This window comes from Anguilla rostrata, chromosome 10, assembly GCF_018555375.3.
Source record: "Anguilla rostrata isolate EN2019 chromosome 10, ASM1855537v3, whole genome shotgun sequence".
Taxonomy (NCBI): Eukaryota; Metazoa; Chordata; class Actinopteri; order Anguilliformes; family Anguillidae; genus Anguilla; species Anguilla rostrata.
The window spans coordinates 34,359,904-34,386,024 of record NC_057942.1 but is presented as its reverse complement, the minus strand read 5'-3'; the positions used below and the strand labels follow the sequence as shown (position 1 = coordinate 34,386,024).

General features: G+C 41.1%; 2 protein-coding genes across 2 annotated transcripts in view; both read left to right on the top strand.

Moving 5' to 3' along the window:
- wdfy3 (WD repeat and FYVE domain containing 3) overlaps nt 1–4,411 on the top strand; it is a 67,681-nt gene extending 63,270 nt beyond the window's left edge. The window contains 3 exon segments of the mRNA XM_064353219.1: nt 268–379; nt 902–1,099; nt 1,763–4,411. Coding sequence (XP_064209289.1) covers nt 268–379; nt 902–1,099; nt 1,763–1,883 — 431 coding nt within the window. The 3' untranslated portion in view covers nt 1,884–4,411.
- An 853-nt stretch (nt 4,412–5,264) lies between these two features.
- cds1 (CDP-diacylglycerol synthase (phosphatidate cytidylyltransferase) 1) lies at nt 5,265–25,335 on the top strand. The gene is given in 13 exon segments (XM_064296672.1): nt 5,265–5,755; nt 14,580–14,732; nt 14,904–14,958; nt 16,193–16,328; nt 17,127–17,266; nt 18,168–18,226; nt 19,015–19,097; nt 19,443–19,530; nt 19,962–20,030; nt 20,452–20,604; nt 21,771–21,890; nt 21,991–22,094; nt 22,518–25,335. Coding segments are annotated over 13 exon segments (1,362 nt in total). The 5' UTR covers nt 5,265–5,689; the 3' UTR covers nt 22,654–25,335.
- Nucleotides 25,336–26,121: the final 786 nt, after the last annotated feature.

The following is a 26,121-nucleotide window of genomic DNA, read 5'->3' as shown; positions in this document are numbered from 1 at the left end:
TGGACTAGGATACTATTTGCTGGCCAGTGGGTGAAAAAAGCTAATTTCATGCCCTGCCTGGTTTTATCAGATAACCTTGAGTACAACTCAATATATAGCACATAAAATTGAGCGCATTTGGCTGTTAGGTGAACCTCTAGAATTTAATGTCTGCATTGATTCTCTGGAAATAAATCGCTTACAGGGCTTGTCATAAGCAAATATAATCTGCATTTGTGCTGAGCTGTGCTGTCTTTCTTTCTCTCTCTCCCTCTCCCCACTGAACAGGCTACAGATGGGAGCGTCAGCTGGTGTTCCGGAGCAAACTCACCATGCACACGGCGTTCGACCGCAAAGACAACGCCCACCCGGCAGAAATCAGCGCGCTTGCCATCTCAAAGTAGGCGGACCTTTTCCCTTTATTTCTCACGGCAGTCAAGGTTGCTTTGAATGACAGAGAGCTGAAGACTATGCTGGCTGCAGAGGTCTATGATTCAGCTCTTTAAAACTGTGTTATAGCCTCTGGTACTCTCTCTTAAAGGGCTAGATGATGAAAACCTTCAAAAGCCCTTTGCACAATGAGAGAACCTATGAGTAGTCGTTCTCTAAAAAGGAATTTTAAAAAAACAATTAGCCTGTGTCATGGATTTAGATCCCAAGGGGACGTCCCCTATCTTTGGCAGAAGAACAAATGTTCCCCCCAATATTATCATTGAGTAGTACCGTTAGTGCCCCACCCCCTCAGAATTTGTTTTTTTTTTTTTTTAATTTCCTGTTTGTTGTCCCCCATGTTAAACGTATTATAAATGGAGGACGGTCTGATAGTCGATACAAAGCATGTATAAGGGGAGGAGATATCTATGGTAGAACCTCTGTGATGTCACTGGGAAGTGATGTCACACGCCTCTGATTTGTTTTGCAGGGACCACAGTAAGATCCTGGTGGGCGACGGGCGTGGGCGGGTCTTCAGCTGGTCGGTGAGCGAGCAGCCGGGCCGCTCGGCTGCTGATCACTGGGTGAAGGACGAGGTGGTGGACAGCTGCTCCGGCTGCGCGGTCCGCTTCTCCCTGACCGAGCGCCGGCACCACTGCAGGAACTGCGGCCAGCTCTTCTGCCAGAAGTAAGAGCGCGTCACGCGCCCGCTTGTGATTGGTGGAGCCGCCATTTCCTGTCAGTCGATTAGAAGAAACAATCGGCCTGAACTGCAACCCATTCTGATTGGTTTAGAGTTGAGTGACAGAAAGAACAGGCTCATTATACCAATTATGTGCGTTTAGGAAACGTGACGGTACCACACACCGTACTGTGAGTGGTGAAATGGCTATACGCATGTGATGCGTAGGAGAGCGTGTTGACGAGTGTACCCAAACAATTTCACTTCCCTCCTTATGTACAAGAAAAATCCCAAGTCAAATAAAGACACAATCATGACAAAACAGAACAACAATGAATCCTGCTTGTGCCATCTCTGTAAGCATGTCACACTGGGTTAATCTTCATAGCTGAGACACCAACGTGTTGCCCATGACATTGGCATTCCAACAGTAAAATACAAGTTTTACATGATGCTTATCTTAATCGCACTTTCTGACTTCCTGTCAGCACAGTAAACAGTCTGTTTTCTTTTGATGTCTGATAAGAGGCATACTTCTGTGAACTGCCTCACACTTGTGAAAGCAATCACCATGCCAGACTGTCTCAGGCATTACAGAGTAGAATAGTTCCTTATGAAGAAGCAGCGTGTATGATGTCATCTCACTCCTCGGTTCTTCTTGTTCTACAGGTGCAGCCGGTTCCAGTCGGACATAAAGCGCCTGAAGATCTCCTCCCCGGTTCGGGTGTGCCAGAACTGCTACTACAACCTGCAGCACGAGCGCGGGTCCGAGGATGGATCTAGAAACTAGCCCACCCCGACTCCCCCGGCAGGCCACGCCTCCCTGGCCCCGAACCTGTCCGCTTGACTGACAGGCTCCGCCCTCCTGAAAGCTGGCCTGACCAACCCATCTTGAACACTTTCCTGTTACCACATGTAAAGCACTGACAAAGGAAAAAGGGATCACTCACTGAATAATGTTCACTGTTCCATATATGTATTGCAGTTAAGTATGACCTGAAAGAGGGGGAAGGGAATGGGGGGGAGGAAAAAAAAAAAACATTCTAATCTGGTGGTTTTTGATTAATTTTTTTCTTATCTTTTTTTGTTTCATTTTTGCAGTCCCTCCCCTTTAATAGCAACCAAGTTAGTCACCAGCTTTTTAGATCATAGAGCAACAGTGTAGGCCTCCAGTGAAATTTGTTTATATTGTAAATACGTTAAATAATGGCCTTTTTAACAAAAATTTACTGAAAGACAAATGTCGCCTGTATCATAGGAACTCAGTATCCGCCTCCTGGGTGTTAAAAAAGATGACTGGTCACAGGGACGCACGTAACGGGGACTATGAATGTCAACTAGTGTGTGTTAGCTGTGTAATTATTTTTTTTTATTTTCTTTTGTTTACAATCTGCATTTCGTTCATGTGGTTGCTCACAGTACCTTAAATGTTGCCATCAACTAACTTAACAAACTTAAAAAATATATGATTGCATTATATATACATCATATATGTATATATATATATATATATATATATACACACACACACATTTCATGCCTATGATATATCTGCTGTTGTTGACTGCAACATATCAAATCTGTTTATTTCAAATGTTTGTCATTTGTAGTTTACTCTTAAATTTAATTAAAAAAATTACTACATTATTGTAGAGGTCAGTGTCCTGGAGAAAGAGTAGTTGTTAAAAAGTATGATTTATTACTTACTAAATCATGACATTTTGTCTGCACAATGGAAGAACTACTATGTATCTTCCGCCAGAAAAATCCTCACAGAATCAGTCTAGAGCGTGGAAAAGCCATTTTGTCACTGCACATTTTATAAGTTATATAAAAGGAGCATTTTTCCCCTGATGGATAAGGGAATATTTACAGGTATCTTCATTAATGTCCACATTTGTCTGTTACATTCATTTAAACATCTTTCCCAGTAATTGTGATCATCTGTAAAATTGTTGTATTTATTGTAAGGTTGCGTAGACATGTTGCATGACATGTAATGCAGGTCATTAAAATCTTATCTCTTAAGACTTTAACATAGTAATATTTAATGGAGCAAGTTACATTAAATACATTCTGCAATGTTTTTTTTTAAATCTGCATATAACTGATAGACTCAACTTATATGCAGATATTGCTTTCTAATCATTGTCATTTGAATTTTGGTTGAAGAAAGGACTCTGAAAAAGCAACATAAACATATGAGACCAATTTGCATATTTATAAGAAGACAGCTATTTGTCACATGTAAAACTGGATTTGTTTGTGCACCGTGTAAAAATGTGACTTTTTTGTTTTGGTGGATATTTGAGAAATGGAGCTGGGGTTTTTCAGCGTCTTGAGTGCACACCATAAAATTTGAAAAAGTCACTGCCATTTTTTCCTTTCTGCATGTCAAAAGTCCGTGGTACTGTGGGCAATGTGTGTCTGTGCTGCTTCAACAGTAATAACCACTTTGATTTATGCAACATTTCGTAAATGTTTTCTTTTTTGTAACATAAGTGCAATAACCGGCTTATGATTTCAGCCGTAGAAAGTGTGTACCCTACCCTGCTAGCATGCAGTCATCATTATTATTATTGTTGTTGTCATTATTATTCTTTCTTCATGTACTGTATCTAGCATGCAATCACTATATTGAGCTAACAGAACATGCTAGCAAGAGGCAGATTCCAAAATCAGATTGGATAGGTCACCGAAGTTGTTTTGCACCTTCTTATGTACAAACTGCAAGGAACCATAATTTTATCGAATGCATTCTTATGTTGCGTGCTTATCACTTTAAAGGTGTAAAGGTTACAGTTAAACTGTATGAAATATTTATGCAATTATATTGGTTTTATTGTTTTTTTTTTTAACGATTGTAATTTCAGCAAGTTTTGTTACTTGTTGCATGTCTGATAACACGGCTGACTTTCTGTGTCAGTGAATTGTACATGTTTTACCTTGTTTTGATGTTTATTTGGTTTGTTTTTAAGGCATTAACTAATTAGTTATAAGCTCTGAAAGGCAAGATGTGTGTACAGTAATGACAAGAGCAGTGAAAATGTGTTCCCAAGTCTGGGTGGAATTTTGTACTATATATGAAAAAAATGGCAGGTCTAATCCTTGGACTATTTTTGGTGGTCTTGTGTTAGACTGCATTACTACAGTATCTAGTGTGCAATCTGTGATAGCTGAATGTTCACTGTATTATTGTGGTCAGTACAATTACAAAAAAGAGTAGAGTAATGCAACAGAAATATGTAACTATAATGCAATAGATCTGGTACTTAAATTCTTTTTTATTTCAATTAAATTCCTGCTGTTTACCACCAAGAGCCTGTTGTTTGTTATTATGCAGTATCCTTAGTTTGTGTTGTTTGATCTCTGCTCCTTAGTGAATGTCATTCTCGCTGAAATATGTTTGCTTTAGGTAATTTTGTTTTTTGGTGTGACTGATGATGTCACTCCATTCAGGTTAACCCTTATTAACATGCTTAATTTGATGTTATCAAAGAGTTTCCACGGTTTCTCACAACTAAAAAGCATTATTCATATAAAATGCTTAGAAGGATATTAAGTAGACAAATGAAATCCAGTAATTATTGCAATCAATTGTAACAAGAAAAGCTATTTAGAAAGAATTAGTTGATTGTACATACATTCATAGTTTATGTTTATATTGTATATTAGGAAACAAGGTAATTTCAAATGTTAATACAGATGCATTTAAGCAATGGTCAACTGTATTTCAATTTATGAATGTTAAAGTCCTTGATTATGCCGTTTAAAATAAAAAATAAAAAGTTCACTTTTCATTCAGAATGACAATTCAACAGTTCTGTCCAAACATTCTCATAACCAGCTGGTGAAAATCATCACTTTTTTCATTACTTTACTTCAGCTTCAAATTAAGTGGCATCCTTTACCAGATCATTGTACGTTAAAGTAGGCTTTGTTTGAAATACACACTGTCAATTAAGTCTGAAACAAATATCCATGAGGACAGGTAGGTGCCAAGCATATGAGAAGAAATTATTCTTTGTATTGAATGTATTCTGTCTTGCCGGCTCAGACCATATCAGAAGATTATTGTTGCTCAGGTAATTAAATTACAATGTAAAACGCCACAACAGGAAATGTGCTTTGTTGTGAAAAGCAGAATTGGTCAAACTGCTGACACAATCTGAATCCACGCTGTCCTGCTCACTGGAGTGTCGCTGTGGCGCCTGTCACCGCGCTACCCCTACAGCAGACCGAACTGGCTAGGCTGGCTAGCTAGACACAGTTATTAGTTGCCTGTCGGGTGAGTCCCGAGTCAGAGAGCGAAATAAGGGCAGGATAGATAGATCCACCCAAACAGAGTCATCTCTACCAAGCTACGGCTGCGGCTCTTACAACCTGTCAGGACCTTACTGGGAAAACAGGATTTTGACAGTTCATCTTTACAATCTGGATACTGCATTGCTTGGTTGCCTTCTCCAATTGTGCAGTAGCTTGCTAGCTGGCTCCCTACCTACACGTTAACCGGATTACTGGTGACAGTAATTTGCAATCACGTCTGCTGTTTGTGTATTTTGTGAAATTATTAGCTAGTTAGCTAGCCACAAAGAAATGACGGAGCTTAGAAAGCGAGGGGGAGGCGGTGACCATGACAGCACAGAAAACATCAGTGACAAGGTACGTTTAAACGCCGTCATCCAATGTTTTCCTTTCTAGCTAGCTAGTTAGCTAGAATATTAGCCTGTTCGCTGGACAAGTTATTTTAGCTAGCAAATTGTGCACACTAAAGACCTTCGTAGCGTTAGCTACTATAGCTGGAGAAGTAGCTAACGGTATTCACATTTGGCTGTTTCCAACCAACTACTGTTAATTTGCTAACGCTATTAAATTTGAATATCAGAACTGAATGTCTTTATACTTAGCATACCTTTCATCCAGTCAGTGGTAGTCTAACTGGCGATGGCATTGCTGGTTAGAATTGGATCAGCACAGCAGTGCTTCAGCTCAGTCTGTGTGTTATGTGCCCGCGTTCATAGCAGCTTAGTTGTTAGCGAGCTATAGCTGTTTGCTGGCTGTTTCACTTTGGTTAGCTTATCTGTTTCGGGTCATACACTTAAACATATATGTGATGAGCTACCGTAACAAATAGCACATCTACATTAGTTAACATCAGTGCACACTGTACCTGTACAGGTAACCTACAGGACCAGCTACCGGACCTCTCCAGGTAGCGCACAGTGGAAGAACGAACATGTCAAACGTGACCCCTAGTGCTGGGTGGGAAGCTATGTTAGCTACGTGTAGCAATGTCACACACTGTTGTTATAGACACAAGGATAGTCATGTAAGTTACATTAACTTGTTAGCAAATGTTGCAGTTGTTTGAAATATGCATTGTCTTATCTTGGCAAGTCTGTTAGTTGGTGAAAATTTAGCAACCCGAGTTGGCAAGCTAGGTTAAATTGTCTCAAAATAATACACTGTGGTAGTGTCTTCTTCGTCAGTGCAAATTAAATAGCTAACTGGTTAGGTAGGTTTATTTACAACTAGATAGCTTTTCAGCCTTCACATGGAAAGCGAATATTAGTATTCTCAGGTGGCGCAGCTAAATTACTACCCACAATATTTTACTGGCTTGTTTGTCAACGTGTGGTGGTAATTTTGGAAACAATTCCCCACAAACAGCATAATTTGTCTTTACGGAAGTTTAACGAGTCTGCATTGTTGCGGAGATTTAGACTGGATGAGATTGATTGCATTTCAACATTTTTTTTTTTTTCATCGTATTCAAAGAATTTGGAGAATAGAGTTGTTCATTCCACCTTGAGCCAACAGTGAACACACAGCACTAAAAGGTAGTCTACTGATAAGCAAAGCGCGCATGCATGGTTTCAATTCACAGGTTGGCTCCAGTATGTAATGAATGCTGTCGAGTCTAATGACAAGCCGCTGAGAGGGTATACATTATACAAGAGAGAAACCGCTTTTTTAACCTTGCTGAGGCCAGTCTGAAACTGGATACAGCCTGTCACATCAAATGTCTTTTAATGCAGTCTGAATTGCCGATCTTATCTTTTTGTGTACTGTTGTTAATTAAAAACACACCCCACGTGAAACTTTGATTTTCTTTTTTAAACTTTGGTGTGATCAGTCTCCATGGAAATGTTCCATCTAGGCCTACCGATAATGCTTGTCCCCGGGATACTTTGGAATTGGTACTGATGCCCTGTGTAGCCTACATGTTTCTGGAATGTGATTATTCTGTTCATAGTCGGGAAAAATGTGTAAACACTATCTTAGAAAAAACAAGTTTTATGGCCAAATTAACATGTTATTATATCCTGAATTTAATATTTTAGACATGTTTTTTTTTTTAATGTTGTTTTTGGCATGACAGAATAATGTTGGGCTCTATTAGAGGCTAGTTCCTTTTCTCAGAAAACATTTATTGCATCATATTCTTTTAGGACAAGAAAAAGAAATACATACTAAGCATAGCCAGACTAGGCCTACATGTCTTTGGTGATTATTTCAGCTTCTGAAATTTGTTAGCTAACTAGAGTGCCTGTGTAAGCCATCTACATGCAAGATCAGTGGTACCAATAGCAATCATTTCTTATTTTTTCCTAAAAGTGAAGCTCAAAGACAGAATGCAGTAGCCGTCAACCCAAATACAAATTCCCCTCGTGTGGCCAGGGGTACAGTTTTCCACCATGGGGCATTCTGCACTGAACCCCTCTCTTATTTCCCCCTGGCTGAATAAAGAGAACAAAATTCATGAGGAGGGCAAGCTGTCTGCTTTCCTCTTAGTCACAAGGACTATGTAATTTATCACTTGCGCGAAGCTCTTAATTTGCCAAGACGGATGTAGCCTATTTGGAAGGTTGCAGTTATTTATCTGTAAAAGAACTCTTTGAGAAGTTCAATGTGAGTTTAGGCTATATTGTATTTGTATATTGTATTGCTTTTGGAGTTCCTATCTGCACTGAATTACTCATACTGCATTTGTTTGAGAACATTGCAAGTGACATGAAACTCAAGATTGTAAAGGATGTTCAGACACCTACTACCAGAGCATATGGCTCTATGTCTACAGTATAATGCCCAGCTACATCAGCCTTATATAAAATGTCTTTTTTCAAATTGGATGATTATGGAATCTTTTTTTTCCCCACATTATATTGATCACAGGGTAAACTTGTTTTAGTATTAGACTTAACCATTTGCATTTTACTGTTAAAATTGTGATACAAGAATATCATTGGGCCTTATTGTACAGGAAATGCTGTTGTGTGCATTGCTGGCTACAGTTTTACTGTAATCTTGCATCTGTTTCTCAATAAGGGAAGGTGGAGCGAATATGTGAACTTGCAGTATTACAGTGGAGCCCTCTTCAGATTTCTTGGTATGGTATGCTAGCATATGGTATGCTAACATATGCAGTTCAGTTCCCTGGTCCTCGCACATGAGCCAGAATGGCAGAAGTAGGCCAGCTCTGATGGCTGCCTATGCGCCAAATAAACATTGTTCTGTATGAATGGGCCCCATGAGTAATCAAACCATTTACAGGTAATTATGATCATGAGGCCTGAGGTCTTTTATAAATAATAGACGTGGCTCTCGCTTATGGGTACCACTACAGGTGTGCAGGTGCTAATTCAGAAAAAGACACGCCTCCATATAAAAGTAGGCTAAATCGATGCTGAACATGTCAAACCATTCATTTATTAAAGCAAGGATGTGTGTGTGTGTGCGCCCATGTGTCTTCGGGTGTGTGTGTGTGTGTGCATGCATCCTGAGGGGTAGTTATGGACTGTTTCCACATGTTTCTAGCTATCAAGTCATTACAGGAAATGTTTTCACAATAGGCTCATAGTTCAGTACAGTGTAGCTCGTATTGCTCAATCCAATATTTTACCCGGCATATATTGTTTATTTGGTTCCCTCCCCTTCAGTTGTAGCCGATTTTGCTTTGAGCATGCGCTGTACTCACATGGGAAAGACTTAACTCGTGGTTCAAGGTCAAGGGAGAAGTTGCTACACATAAACCGCAGAATTTGGCTGAATTAGAGCTTTCGGCAGGTTTCAGGGTTGAAGAATGGGAAGAGAACGCAGAAGAGCACAGGCTAATCGCTGCAATCTCCAGTGAGTCACTGCGTGTGGTCGAGTCAGTTACAACAGCGTGCGCACTGTAGCGTGGGTAGCTATCTGCTTTTCCATCTGTCCTTTGGGCAATGCTGCCCAGAAACTGCCCTTGTTACTTTAAAATCAAAGTATAAAATATATAAAACTGAGAACATAGTTATTCTGTGACTAGGTAATATATTTTACTGCATATCTTATACTGCATTTACTTGTAATATAGTCTAGTTGTAATTTGACTGGATTTGATTCTTCAGTCTAGGCTACATCCACTGCATCACATGACCTTCTTAGATATATGAAGGTACATTCATTAAAAATCTTTGATTCTTATAGTGTGTGTACTTCTGTGATAACTCAGAAGGCAGAAAAAGTACATACTATACAGTGTGTTCAGTACAGGAAGCTGTGGACTGACAGGCATGGATCTGTGAACATGTGAGAGGATTAGTGGGAGGCTAGACTTAAAATAGCTAGGAGATATTTTATGTACCAGGAGAATGAATATCCACTCCCCTTACACACCCAGTCTCATGCAGGTGTTAAAGTTTTCACTGACAAGAACGCTTTTCTTTCTTACTAGCATTTCACACTGGAAACCCTATAAGTTTCCATTAACCACAAATCCTAAAAAGCCTCACTGTTTCACCAAACTGAATAGAAATCAATGTAAGCATGTTCACTGAAGACTGACTTTACCTATGCCCTCTTCTTTAATCCTCAATTAAGTGTCGAACAATTTCTTTTTTAAATCAGGTACCTATATATATATCATTGGGCGTACGTACGTTAACTTTCTCTTTGTTCTATAGGAAGTTAAGTTACTGCAGCTATCTTCGCTCACTACAGCACGTGTGGCTATTAGCGGGTTCATCCACTGCACAATGGATTTTGTTGCTTGGATCCACCAACTAGCTCTGAGCGTTTAAATTCCACGCTAAATAGGTTTCGTTGTCATCAGAGCCCGAGTTCAACCCTAATACGGCCTCCCTTTTGCCACCTCTGCAAAGCATTTAAAGGGACTGACGGGTTACAGCACAGTCAGAATTCTCTCTGAAAACTAAGCGAATCTCATGAATCCCGTTTATAATGAAGGTAATTAAAAGCCTTTGACCTCTTCTTTTGTCTCAGCCTGATTCCCAGTAGGTTTCGCAAGGCAAAGTTGTAAATACGCGAGGGAGAGCACAGTAGTGCGTGTGGGCGAGGCTTGTCGTGGAGTAGGACCGCGGCTTTTCCGCCTGCGGGGATTAACAGTCCCATTTTCGCAGAGCAGATTACCTGGCCTTATCGAAAATCCTCTCGCTCTGTGGACGGGACATTTTTAGCTAGGAGACCGCGCTAGTGTCTGGAATTTCTGAATGACTGTGCTGTTGTACGTCCCATTGAATCTCGGCCATGCCCACTAGAGCGTATTAGCTGAAATGAAATCGCCCTTTAGACAAATAGCAGCTGTGTCATGGTGTAGTGTACCACGCCCTGAATGTATCATCGTTACTGTTTTTTTTTTTTTTTTTTGTTTTGTTCTAGTGAGTTCCACCAGACATTATTCTCAAATGTTAGAGGTGGGCGGAATAGATAAATTAATAAAATAGCCAGTGTCCGTCAAAATATAACCCTAAATGATCTAGGGTCGCTAGTTATCTTTTCGAACAAGCGCTCACATTTTTTAAACTAGCCCAAAAAAACGCAACCCTTCAATGACAGATTTCTAGCAACTTCGGGTGGAAAAAAAACAGCCCCAAGTACCGTATTATAAGCGGACCAAGCAGCTGGATCATCCAAACTAAAGCTGCCGATTGTCAAGTGCTAAATGTAGGCTACGGCGGTGGGAGGGGCAACTTGATTGACACGTGGTGAAACTGATCTTGAATTGATGAGTCCTGCTAGAAGCTGTATCGAATTGATAAACACGGTAGTGAAAGCCGCTGTGAACTGGTGATTGGAATTGCAGTGCATTGAATTGATTAGTGCTGCTAGTGAATAAATGAAAATCAGGGTGATCAGATACAAAGATAAAACGTTATGTAATTTTATCACCGACGGATGGATTAATTTGACGTTAACGCGTCACTAATTAATTGAATTGTTTGATTCATTTAATTTGATTGCATTTTATTTGATTCGATATTGAATGTGATTACAATTTGAGTCACCATTTAGTTCGTTTTTTTTTTTTTTGTTCCTTCCACCCCTCGTTAGCAGGTAAGCAAGTCAGCCACACCAGAAAGAGAGTTAAATAGGGCACATCACTCAGCACAGGTGCGCCTCAATTAAAGACAGCTGTTCCCAGCTCCGCCCACCAGGCTCCTGTTCAGGAACCCAAGAGCAGCCAACAAAACAGGGCAAGCGGAGCAGGGGTACCGTCACAGTATTCAGCTGCTGGTTTTATGCAAGTGATACTGATTCCTCTGTTCAGAGGTGGAAAGTCTAGGGCAGTGGTGTCAAACTCGTGCCATGGAGGGCCGTGTGTATGCAGGTTTTCATTCCAGCCTCAGATCTTGATTATATAATTAGTTAAATTATTTGCTGAATTAGGATGCAGGTTTGTGCACAATGGTGACCCGACGTCTATGGTGACCCGCATTGTCTAAATAAAAATGTTCTTATATTCTGTGCTTCAATGCAGTTAAACGCATATGGCTGAATGAGTAATTGGACTCAATTAAGGCAGCATTAATTGGTTGGAATGAAAACCTGCATACACACGGCCCTCCATGGCACGAGTTTGACACCACTGGTCTAGGGGTTAGAAAGTAAAAGTCCTGCCATGTGTTTCTCTTACCCATGATCGCAGCCAGCTGATTTCACTAATTCGTTCTACCTCCTGGCTGAAGAATTGTGCTAATTAGCAAATCCAGATGATTGGAACAAAATACTGGAGAGGACTTTCACTTTGTGAATGTGGATTTTCCGCCTCTGCCTCTGTTGCAAAGAAAGCAATAGGCTTGACATCTAGGAGAGAGGTTCTGTGAACTCCACTAAGCTGGCTCCCAATTACTGAGGTATTCAGTGGTAATTATAGCTGGGGAGTGATGGCAGTAGCTGGCCTTTTTGCTAATTTTAAAGGTGTTCCCTCTCTTGATGCTGGCCTTATTTAGCATGCTTTTGGGGAAGAGAGCCGTGAAAGGAAAAATGTTCTGAAATGTCAGTTGCTGTTTAAAGTGTGGCTGAAATGTAATCTTCTGTGGAGTGCGCCCAGAAAGAATCTAATCGTGTTTCCAAAATATCCATGCGTGAACATCTCAAAACTGCCTTTCTGACTGGCAAAGACAGGTGTGCCCATAGTAGAGCAATGCACTTCTGACCTCATCTAAGGCCATTTAATTCTTTCTCAGATGCTCAGAAAGTACTTTGAAAGACTTTCCTTTAAATGGACTGAACGTGGGGATAGCTTTGCTATCAGCAGTTGCAGTCAGCCATATGTGTCTTATGTCATGATGTTCCAGCACATTCTGTGGCAATCAAACCATGCTCGATGAGGAGAATGTCTGTGGGTGACTTGCTGCTTTCTTTAATGAAATGATACAATGTCATCCAGTGACCTGGTTTTCAAGGTCTTTAGCATTTAGCTTATCGCTGCATGAATTAGGCTACCTTTTTTTTGCCTTTAACATTTGTTACAATGTGGCACTTGTTATGATGAAGATTATACATGTGATCAGCTGTGTATCTGTATCAGCTTGCAGATCATTAGGTGTTCACCCTGAGTTTTTAACACCCGGTTTTAAAATGAACGGAGGATCCTGTCCGTTGTTTTATGCCACCTGGTTGCTCTCCAGTAGTTGGTAGGCCGTGTAATGGCTCTACTGTACATGGTGTGTGCTGGGCTCTGTACAGTAGGCCATGTTCTGGCAGCTGCAGATGGAGTTGGCCTGCCAGCCGGCCGTGTTTTGAAAGATGATCTGCCCTGGCATTTCCACGGCTCTTATTTTTCGCCGTGTTTATGCCTCGTTAGCTGACGTCCGTTTCCTTCTTTTCAAACACTTAGCCTGCTCTTTTAAGGGGTTTTTCTAAAACTGTATGACAGGTCTTCCTCCCCAGAGACATTATTTGACACCAGATGAATTATTTTGTCAGCTTTCCCCTAAATGTTTTATTCAGTTTACAAGGTTTATTTATTATTTTAACGCAGCGATTGAATTGCTTATTTTAGAAGGGCACAAGGCTGTAATCGAAGCTTGGTCGAGGTGTGCCAAATAGGCTATTGCTCAGGCCAAGGAATCCAAATGCATGAAGTTATGGTATTCATTTGCATAAAGGGTAAACTAGGTTAGCCAATAGTTCTATTTTTGATGTAGCCTATTTGCAGTCTGTAGTTGTACTTGGCTGTTCATATATCAGCACACACGGCACATGGCTAATTAAGAGGCTACATTGTGAAATGTTCCTTACCACATGTTGTGTTTATTTTTCTGTTCAAAATAAAAATGAGAAATGGTAAGGGAAAGAAGTGTCTATAACAATTCACAATACGGATGAGAACTTGATATGCGACCAATTGTCATTAGTGTAAGTTATAATAAATAGGGCCTAGTTGAATCATGTAGCTAGATGGTGAAAACAAAACTGTGGTTTTTAGTCTGTCATCATGAGTCATATGGGCTTCGTATACACACCTTATTGGACCATGGTGACGCATACTGCTGTTTCTGAGTATTGTTGTTGGACATTTCTGTGCAAAAGAAGATTGGCACCAGATACAAAATGGTAGTTGCAGACCATGTTCAACTATTCAACTGTTTTCAGCTCTGTGTATAATGTCTATTATATTAGTATGATACACTCATTAAAATATGGATTTGAGGGTCATATGATATAATTCCTATAAATGTAATATGAGCAGGTTGATCCCTAAGTGACATACAGTATCATCTCACAAATTTCATAATAATCAGTCAGGCAGTAAATCAATGGCTGTGGTCTTTCACAATCAAAATCCTCAGCCTGCAATGCAACTAAGGACCAAATGACACAAGGAACCCGCAGTACCTCTTTACCCACATATGTTGGGAGTCAATCTCATTACGAGCACCCGCCCCCCCACATTTTTTTTGTCCCATCTTCCCCAAATAGTTACGAATGCGTTAGCCTACATTTATTAAATAGTACTATAGTTTGTAAACAAGAAATATATGAGAACATTTTTTCAGTAAACAATCCACTTAATATGGGGACCTTGCACTGCAGTGTTGAGTTAACTTGTGTTGCAATGGGCTGACTTCATGGTCCTGTTATTATTGCTGTTTCCTCATTGGCTGTGATCACTGTTTCCTCATTGGCTGTGATCGCCATTTCCTCATTGGCTGTGATCGCTGTTGCCTCATTGGCTGTAATTGCTGCTTCCTCATTGGCTATGCAGGAGGCTGATGGAGAGGACAGACTGGGCCTACCCGGGGAGGTGGAGGGAGACGGAGAGGGGGAGCCTAAAGCTGACACTCCAGAGGTCCCTCCTTCCGCAGATAACACTCCAGAATGTCTCAACAAAGCCCTGGAAGGGCTCTCCTCCAGGTACGCTCATCCCTTTAAGGAACCAGTGTGGAAAGGAAGTTCTGAGTCCTCATCCCTTTAAGGAACATTTATATGCCTGACCATCTGCTCAACCAGCTCTAAGTAATCCTTAATGTTTTTTAGTGCCTGAGTTTATAATTTCTCATGGTAACATTTATATTTACTCTTTTGTCAGACAAAAAACTGGTGGATCGAATGTTTTGTCACTGCGTATATTTCTGGCTTTTTCTATTTTACTTGGCCCATCATGAATACTGGTGGTAAGGTAATTTTGCCCCATTTTCTGCCCTAGTTAAATATTGAAGGAAGTGAACAAATGCCATTTAAAATGCAAGTTTGGAGTTGAGATGTGGCAAAATGCCATAAGTTTTCACAGTCGTACGTTATGAAGATTATGTGGAAGAACCCTAAGAATCCCCGCCATATGCATACACACACACAAACACACATGTACACTCTTTCCCTCACATGTACATACACACATTCTCTCTCATCCCTGTCCTTACCTGCTGTTTTCTCTCTGAGAATCAGTCTGATTCTCTATCTCTGTCTATCGCTATCTGTTTATCTCTTTCTGTCACGCACACGCACACACCCACCCACACGCACACACACACGCACGCGCGCACACACACACGCACACACACACACACACACACATACATACAGATTGCCTGCGATGGAGCCATTTCCCTTGCTCATAGCCCAGAGTCTAGTAGCCCTCCATCCCCTCTTCCCAGTCGTCTGGTGTCTGTCTCCGAGTGAGGGATATTTCTGAAGTGCCTTGTCACTGCTGAGGGGCGGATCCTGTTTCAGGCAATACTGCACCCTGGATGTCACTGGAGCCATTCGGCACCTTAGGATAGCACAGCCAGAAGCACGAGCACGCTTCTCACCGGCAGTGCAGCTTGACCTCAAACAATAAGTTCAGTGACCCCTTTTTTTTTTTTGATGTCAAAAAGACCTGGCAGGGCTCTGGACTTACTTGCTTTCCAGAAATAACACCATAACACCCTTTCATGAATTATAATAAAAAAACAACATTCATCATGTCAATTATACAATTGCAAATATTGCATTGACAGTATCTGCATGCAGACGATATTTGGAAAATTCATGGATTCATGTTTTTCTAATGAATTCCAGATTAGCATTTCCTTATGAATACTAGAGTGGTCTTAAAACTCTTTGCAAAACTATTTAAAGTAATCACAATTTCAGAATAAGCTGTTTATATAACCTTTTTACATTTGTAATTTTTTCAACAAGGTCTTGGAAGGGCTCTCCTCTAGGTACGCTCATCCCTTTAAGGAACCAGTGTGGAAAGAATGTTCTGAGTGCTCATCCCTTTAAGGAACCAGTGCAAATTTGAAATTTCATCATTGAAAAAGATCAACAAACCCTTGCGCTTTGCACGTCTGACGTACCTCGACCTTTGGGGGAAATTGAAAGTCTGCTTCCAACGCTGAACTCACGTGTTGAATGTTTTGGTTTTGATTTAGGTCATGTCCATTCAGATCAAGTGCTTCCAGGAGATAATAACGATCGGGTACAGAGTCTATCATTCCTACGAGCTCAAGTGGTTCCGGTCACTCAGCTGGTAAGCACTTACAGTGTGTGAGGTGAGACGACCGGGGAGCGTGTCTGTTGACCCGGTCTCCAACGCCGCTCTCACTTTTACCTGCCACATCACACCGCCAGCCAGAACCGTCTTCCCGATTTAGCGTGAAAAGAATCTAAATTAGTGTAGAATTGAGGAGTCAAGGGTTCCCTGTTTAATTGAGCTCAATGCTGAGGGCCTGACCCAAACCAAATGTGAAAATATACAGCCTCTGGCTAATGCTGAACTCAGATCCTCTCAGCCAATGAACTTCCGCATGGGCGTGGATTTTCTTCCAGCTTTGACCACCCATCTCAAACCGGGGCCAGCTGTGACCAATGTGAAATATGATTCTTATGCTTTGCCCTTCTTATATGAGGTCTAGTTATTTCTTTCAGGCCACCTTAATTATAATGTGTTTCTCACAATAAATCCCACAGTCTGCCCTTAACTTTCAATACCAGTTTTATATAAACTGAAAGATACTTGGAAACATTTTTTTTTTAAAGTAATGTTATTGTAACAGTTGTCAAATATCATTACTCATACCACAATGCCATGCTGTATGTATCGCAAAATTACCTGAAGATTTTGAGCTTTTGGTAAAGGACTGTGCAACAAACATAAGCTGAACCCCATATCCCAGACATTGCTAGACAAGCCTGCGCTATTTTGTTAGCTGCCTATGGCCAGGAGGAAACCCAGTAGCAGGTTGCCTGTGGTATGGGCCGTGATTGGGCCAATAAAATAAGGGAGAGAAAAGGTGTGGAACTCCAAGTGCGTTTCTATGAATTACAGGTACTTCTTGATTTGCGTGAATTACTTCTTCTACGGGGAGACGGTGGCAGACTATTTTGGCGCCTTTGTTCAGAGGGAGGAGCCTCTGCAGTTCCTTGTGCGCTATCATCGCTTCATCTCCTTTGCACTTTACCTGGGAGGTGAGTAGGCTCCTCCCACCCCCCACTCCCCCCCCCACCCCAGGATTAAAGGAGTTTGTAATGTTGCTATAGAGACCTGTGAATAATGCACTACCAGGTTCTAATGCTACAGCCCAATGCAGTGGATGATATGAAGCCTTATCACTACTTAGCTGACAGAATTGTGGAATTAGCCAATAGGATATGAGTCCTTTAGCCGTCAGCTTGGCAGAATTCCCATTGTTTGGCACAGATGAGCCACATTGCCCTTTGTAACAACGGAAACATGTTTTAGTGCCTCATAAAAATATAAGTACATGAAATGTGGAGGAATACATTGTTTGTTCCCACCCATCTAAAGCATAATGTTCTCACAATGTTACTGGAATGTTTTGACAGTGTTATAACATTTCCACTATATTGGAGCAACATTGAGAGAAAGTTTTGTGTTAGTTGGGAATTCACATTTCGCTGTCTTCCTTTGTATGGCAATGAAAAATCTTTGAAGCCAGAAAAGCTCAAATAGTTTTTGTACACGCTGCCATTTTTTACATATGCAGATATATAAAAGTAAAACATTGCAAGCCCTGTTCTTATGGTGAAGTTAACAATTCACTAATACATTATTTAAATTCATTTGGATTTCACAGAACCGAGCGGACTGCATATGAGGTTTTGGGTCAATTGAAAATTTCCCATTGTATTGCATGAATGCTGTACAATCTTTTTTTTGGGTTCACCTATTGTACAGCACTGGATTTGTTCTATATTTTGTTAATTAGAATCGTTCCACTTACATGTACATGTTTAATTGGAGTTTTGCACAAGGAAATGTCATTCAAGTGCAAAACCGTAGAATTGAAATTGTTTTGTTTCGTTCCCCTTGGAAGGAAACTGACTGCATGTTATTTACTCTTTGCAGGTTTCTGCATGTTTGTTCTGAGTTTAGTGAAGAGACATTACCGCCTGCAGTTTTATATGGTGTGTATCAGCGATGTAACCTCCAGTACTAACACAGCGGGGCTGACCTCATCGCAGGTCACGGCTATCGATGGACGTAGACCGCCTGATGCCCCCCCACACCCCCGCACCCCCCTAATACACGGTGCATTCCCACTGGGGTGCACCATGCGATCCTGAACATACCATCCACCACTCACGGCTTTGGGGGGGCGGGGGGGCGGGGGGCGGGGGTGGTCTATACTTGTCCTGACATCACTGCTGTTCGACCCAACAGGATCACATGGGCAGCAGAGATTGTCACATGTACAGTCTTGCAGTCTATGAATTCTATAAACATATGAAGCTATCATATGCCATGTGGATATTATATAGGCAGATGGTAAAATTTGGTATGCCATATTGTAAAACTACATGATACCTGCTATACGGCATATTTTCATGTTTTGGAATTTTGGATGTGTGTAGTGTATCAAATTCTAACTTCCGTACTGTTTTGAAATAGCATGCTTATAACCTTTAGCATGCTTAACTATTTAACCCAATAGCATAATATTCTTATGAATCACAATGTTGAGTTAGCCAGCTCCTGGCTATTATTGTTACGTATTTGCATTGTCTTCTGCATAGGCTGTTATAGCATAGCATTTGTCTCATCACTTGGTGTGCTGGTGTGAAGTGTCACTCAGCGTTGCAGTCCTGTGCACTGTGTTTATGTTCTTTTAATTTTTATTTTAGCGTAAGTGCTTTTCGGTTGGTCAGGAGGTGCATTCTGGCGTTGAAGGTGTGTGTTGTCTTTGCCATTTCAGTTTGCTTGGACCCATGTGACGCTGTTGATTGTGGTAACTCAGTCACACCTTGTCATTCAGAACCTGTTTGAGGGAATGATCTGGTAAGCAGGAATTGTGTTCATCGTAATAAGCCTGTCTCTGCCTTCCGCCTCTGTAAAGTATGTCAGTGCGATCCCTGAAAAGAGTTTTGATGTATTACTGGTCCTAAAGCATGGCGGCACTCCCAAACCGTGCCCAAACATGTCTTCTGAGTCCTGCCACTCATAAGCAAATTTATGAAATGAAAATTGTCATTTCAACACAGTTTGACAGATTATTCCAGTAATACCAGATGGTAGCACACAGGAGAATAACTGTGAGACATTCAGCAGAAGTAGCAATGCCTAACTGTCACATGGACTTGACATCTGTGCAGTGACTAAAATTAGTTTTCTGTTTGTTTGTAGGTTTATCGTTCCAATATCCATTGTCATCTGCAATGACATCATGGCTTACCTCTTTGGTTTCTTCTTTGGAAGAACGCCTTTGATTAAGGTAAGGGTGAATTACTACTCTGTTACTAGTTACACTGCATTAAACAGTAGTTTTTTGGTTGAACTCTTAAAAAAAAAAAAACAGGTAGGTAGAGCTCCATTTTTTGTGGCTGTGGGAAGAATTCTTTACTATGGCAATAAGAAACTGGCAGTATAACCTTAGATTGCGGCAACAGTGTCACAGACAGAGTGATAAAGACCAATTGAATAAAAGCTTGTCCTTCACTTCTGATTCTGAGTCAGATTTTCTTTGCAAACACAGTGAAAGCATAGTGAGCTTTGCTTTCACCCGAACAAACCAAACTGTATGTGAAGATGAAAACAAACTCTTTCATTTATTAAGCAGGTGAAAGACAGCCGTTGACTGAATCCTGTCTTAAGAGCTGGATTAAACTCTGTCGGTGTAGGTGTAATTATTCAATGTCTCCACAGCTCTCCCCAAAGAAGACCTGGGAAGGGTTTATTGGAGGCTTCTTCGCAACAGTAGTCTTTGCATTTATCGTGAGTAGACACTGTATATTCTCCAGTTTCATCGACTGCTACATTGTGATTCCTGTGAGGTCTGCCTCCTTTGCAGCATGTCATTAGCCTCTTTAATTTTACCTTTTATATTGGCTTTCACAACATTTTGTGTGTGGTGGTTGTGGAAGAGCTGTAACACCTTGTAACCAGGTAGTTGCCAGTTCAAATCCCAGGAAGTAAACTTGTTATACTCTTGCATAAAGGACTTGAATGGGTGTAGTAGATGGCTCAACTGTCACCCTAGATAAATTCCTGCCAAGAAAATACATAACTGAATGTAATTTAACAAAAAATGAATGGATTGTGATCATTTGATTTTGAGGATTAATCAGCCTCCTTGGTTCTGTGAAAAAGAGCACTTCCGGTTGAACACTTCCTGACTCATGCTCTGTGCTTCCAGTTTGCCTACCTCCTTGCGCAGTACCAGTACTTTGTCTGTCCTGTCGAGTACGACAGCGAGACGAACCGGTTTGCTGTGGAGTGCCAGCCTGCTGAGATCTTTGTGATGCACGAGTACACCCTACCGTCGGTGATTCAGAACACTCTGAGATGGGTAAGGATGCACCCATACACCCTATCGTCAGTGATTCAGAACACTCTGAGATGGGTAAGGATGCACCCATACACCCTACCGTCGGTGATTCAGAACACTCTGAGATGGGTAAGGATGCACCAGTACACCCTCCCATAAGTGATTCTGAACACTCTGAGATGGGTAAGGATGCGCCCACACACCCTACCGTTGGTGATTCAGAACACTCTGAGATGGGTAAGGATGCACCAGTACACCCTCCCATAAGTGATTCAGAACACTCTGAGATGGGTAAGGATGACCACACCCCTAGTGGATTCAGAACACTCTGAGATGGGTAAGGATGCACCTGTACACCCTCCCATAAGTGATTCAGAACACTCTGAGATAGGGTAGCACAGAGATAAGGATAGCTCAGTGAATCAGCTATAACGGTAGCATAGTCACCTTTCCTGAGGAAGTGATACTAGCTATGAAAAAAGTTCAGTTAGAAGGAGGCTCACAGTACTTTTGCTAATTACATTGCTGCTTTCTCCACACTGAGAGATTCTGTTTTGCTTGTTGGATCTCATATGCAGCAGTAGACTTGAAGTAGTCTCTGTGCACAGAAAAATGTTTAGTGTTAATTCTGTGTGTGTCCAAATGCGATCAACTGTACTCTGTCAGAGTAAAATTCACTCTATCAGCAGATTTAACATCTTACATTGAACATTGTCTTGTGTATTAGCTCAGGCCTTATTGAGCATTTCATGCCTTTTAACTGACTGTTGTGTCCATACGTTGTTGTGATTTGAATTTTTACCAAGTGCTCATGACTAGTCATTGGCAGTTAGGATGCTTTTCATTTTAGCTGTAGTGCTCAAACACACAACCTAATCCACTGATAGAGATTTTACCATGGTTTTGCCAGTGTTAGCGGATGGTGTTCCTTCCATGGGCATAAGCACGGTTCTGTTAGGCCCTGCTGTAGCAGAGCAGCGCTGGGCTGTGGTTTATGGTGTTGCTCAGTCTTATCATGGCTGTTTATTACTGGCTGTGCCCGAGAGCTTCTGCTCCGTGCTGATCAAAAGTGCCACTCGGGGTCATAATTCATTCGTAAGGGGCCAGGGGAGACGGCGTCATAAATCCAGAGACCGCAGGAACAGGAAAGAGTCCTGAGCGTTCCCTCTCTCTCTCTCCCTCCGCAGAAAACGGTGACCCTGTACCCGTTCCAGATCCACAGCGTCGCCCTGTCCTCCTTCGGCTCCCTGATCGGCCCGTTCGGCGGCTTCTTCGCCAGCGGCTTCAAAAGGGCCTTCAAAATAAAAGTGAGCGCCCCGGGGTCGCCGTGGCAACGCCTCCGAGACTCCGCCCTGCGCCGTGCCCAAAGCCCAGCTGACGCTTTCTCACTTTCTCGCTTACCCGCAGGATTTCGCCGACACCATTCCGGGGCACGGGGGCATCATGGACCGCTTCGATTGCCAGTACCTGATGGCCACGTTCGTTCATGTCTACATAGCCAGTTTTATCAGGTAACTCGGTGTGAGCACAGCACGCTGCATGCATGGGAGGCAGTTAGGGGAGAGCACTTGGTATGAGTGAGTGAAACACTGTTACAATCCATGTTTACTAGCAGGTTTCTGTTCTTATCTTGTATTCGGCATGTAGGGTCAGAACATACAGTGAAAGACTTCTGGGGGGGGGGTGGTTCTAACAATTCTGCATTACCAGTTAAGACTTATTGCAGCTCTGACACTAATCAATGTTGCTTTGTGTAGAATCGTCAAAACACTCAATCATTCTGAAGGCCTGGCTGCTCATGAATATTTATAGAATATATGGACTGTTTTAAATGATGGGGTGATTGGTGATCTTTTGTGATTGGTTGGTTTAATTCAGCCTGCAGTTCAGTGTGGTGGCTGAGTAAATCACTGTGTGCCCTGCTTGTCTTCCAGGGGTCCAAACCCCAGCAAGGTCTTACAGCAGCTGCTGGCACTGCAGCCAGAGCAGCAGCTCACCATCTTCAACACACTGCGCTCCCACCTCAGAGAGACTGGCATACTGCCCCCTACTGGAGTGGAGGGCCAGTGAAGAACACAGACACCACTCCCTCCTTCCCCTGCCCAGCATTTATTTATTTATCCTGACTGAACATGAATGCACTGTAGCGTCTGATGTCAGGGGCCGCCCAGACAACGCAACTGGAATACACCCAACCCTGGGTCCTGCATGAAAAACACAAAAATCCCAGAAGTCCATTGGGGAGAGGCAGAGGGGTCCACCATCCTTCAAAATCCATTACCCAGAAGTACACATGGGAGAGGGAGAAGGGGTCTGTCATCCTTCAGAAAGCATTACCCAGAAGTCCATGAGGGAGTGGGAGAGAGATCCACCACCTTTTGGAAAAAATGATCCACAAGGCTTTTCAGCACCACATAAACACGGCGTCTTCCAGATATACGGACCCCAGCTCACACTGAATGGATGTAGAGGACGATGTAGCGGGAATCCCTGTCAAAGAGCTACATCCGTGCACTAACGATGCACTGACTCTACTCAAAGCTGCGAGGACATGCTTACTGAAAGTTGTGTGGATTAAACTGATGTGTGGACTGCTGAGCCGCAGTAGGGACGTTGCACTGTTGTGTAACCCTGTCTGTTCCAACAACAGACACTGAGGACCCGGGTTTCGAGATTTTACACACGCTAGGCTAGGTGCATAGAGCATCTCGTGCCGTAGTAATAACGGTCTTAACTTCGAAACTCAGCGGGGAAAAAAGGATCAAAACCTGAAGATGTACATAGGCAATGATGTCATTGCTGCTGATGTACGTCGTTTCCCCCTTTCCTTTGTGCATTACAGAAAGTGGTGTACTTTTAGAGTAGAGATCGATTGAGTTTGGCTATCCAAAGCATGGTGATAGCTACTGTAAATGCAAAACTAAAGATGCAGCACACTGATGCAACTTTTACACTGTGTGTGTATTATACGTGTTTAACGTTACACACTCACATATAAACGTACATCTGTAGTGTATACATTAGCATATAACCTATAATGCATTACTGTACATATTTATATATATATATATATAAAAGAATATATATAATATAAAGAATACTTATGGGACTTGTTGCATATAACTGCATTTTAAAACTATAGAAATATGCAAAAAAGCAGGATCTTTCATGTGATTTTATCGTAGGTAGCATGAAGAGGCATCCGTAGGCTTGAGTAGTGGAGCTGGGAAAGGATATTCATGGTGTTGTGGTGTGAGGCAGCTTTTGAGAGTGCACGGAATAACTTGTACTCTGCACCTAAAGGAAGTTTGAAATGGCTGTGCTTTGACCTGTCAGATGAATTCATTTTTTATTTTGTTTTAGTTGCACTGTAATCGGGTTAGAGAATGTCTTCAGCGGCAACCGTCTTAGCTTTTTAATTGTCGCTGTCTGTTTTTAGACTTGTTTTTTGCATTTTCTTGAAATCACATTTTCAGTTGCAGAACAGGAGAGTTTTACATACAGTGAATTACTAAAGCAATGTTTTACATTTATCGTTACATGACATCATGTAATCAGATAAAAACTTGAGATTTCCGGTTCTCTGTTGAAAATAATGCAGTCACATCACTAAAATAAAGTACTGTATTTTGATGCAAGTGCTGCATTATTCTGAAAAATGGAAACAGATTTCCATTCTATTAGCAAAGGTTTACCAAAGTGATGTATTTTACTGTTCTTTTTCTTCTGTTTTTTATTTTTTATTTTATTTTTATAAGCATAGTGGGTGGACTGTTCTTTAACAAATTTCAACAGTTTCTACAGTTTCACCATGAGTTCCAGCCAGGCCATGGACAAATGAATATTGTGGAAGAATACAAAATAATTATTTGCTCAAATGCGTTAACTGGTGATAATTTCTATAATGGTTACATAAATAAATACATGTGTTCATTCCCCTCCTCTTAGAGGGGAAAAATACCTTTTTTGGGCCAGTTTTGGGCACTAAGGGACAAACTTGATTGTTTTATTTTGTGACTAACTGGTTGATGCACGACAGTTTCTCTGTATTAATATTTTAGCACTTATCCAGTTTTTAACAACATTTCATTTTGATTTCAGATTGTTTTTGTAGTTCAGTCCATAGGTTAAACAGGTGAAAATTAAACAGGTGTTCTCCCTAAGACAAAAGAATGCCCACACCGAGGGGGGGGGGGGGGGTTGTGGATTTTGGGACCAGTATTTTTTACTTCGTTTGTGTAAGATTTTTCTTAAGCCCCCCTCCCCGATTAGATTCCACAATTTACAGATAACACCTGTACATATGAATTTTTCTGTGGCCATAGGCCCTATCTTTAAAAGATTCTGCCCACAACTGTCACACGAACAATGGAAGCAACTCCCTAACCAAACTAAATAATAAGATATCTATATAATGAGTAGGTGAAGTTGCTAAGTGAATTATTATGACTTAAGTAAAAAGATGAACAAATGTGGTCTATTTATTAAGTTGTTTACATGAATTAAATTTTATTTGTATTATCCTCACTGTCAAATATTATGTGCTGGGAAAGATATTATTTAATGTATTTTATTATTTTTGACTGTTTTCAGTTTTGATTTGCAGAAAGACTAAATATTCAGGATTTTATAATATCTAGCATTTGGAATGGGTCAGACTGAGATTAGTACAAGAACACCACATAATGGAAAACATTATTATTATTATTATTCCATATTGTGATACACTGAATAAATAATATTTTTTCTTTACCATCTATATTTCTCATTTAATTTTGTGAACGAAGTGTTAAAATGGAAAAATAATTCAGAGTTTAGAAACATGTGTACACAATGTTGAATGTACCATACAGAATAACCATGGCCCTAAATGTTCAGCATTACCACCAAAATCAAGTTCAAGGGTTTGTTGCAAAGAACAAATGCAGATTATGCAGTTTCCTAACGAAGAAAAAAGCGGAATTAGGAAGTCGTAACACTGAAGCCATAGAGCACATGGGACAGATAGAACCCCTTTACTTTTGAATGTGGAATGCTACATGAGTTGCTACATTATTTTTAATATGCTCTACCATAGCCCTTTGAAGAAGGGGTTTTTGGGAATGTTTTTTCTTCTTCAAAATTCTAGAACACCCTTGCTTTCAATTACCAGTAGTGATTGTTTCAACAGCATTAGAATGTTCAGTTAAGTACATTCTAATCACATATTTGTGATCTTACACCTTAAAGGGTTAATAGACCACAGTGATTTGAGAGTCTGAATGTGGGATACTGATCTCAGTAAGCAGAGAACAGCTGGTGTGTACTTGTGAGCTTTGACTGAAACAGAACTGGAACAGGGCCACACAAAATACAGGCCCATTCCTCTTATCGCTTGTCATTTTGATATGCCGCAATAAACACTGGTTCATATGAACCAGTAAGAGAGTACTTTTTTTTCTTAATAGCAGAACGCTACAGTTCAATCATATGGCACTCATACTGAACGATAGCGTAACCCATTTGGGGGTTCATTTTCAGAGGCAGCTTTGCATTATT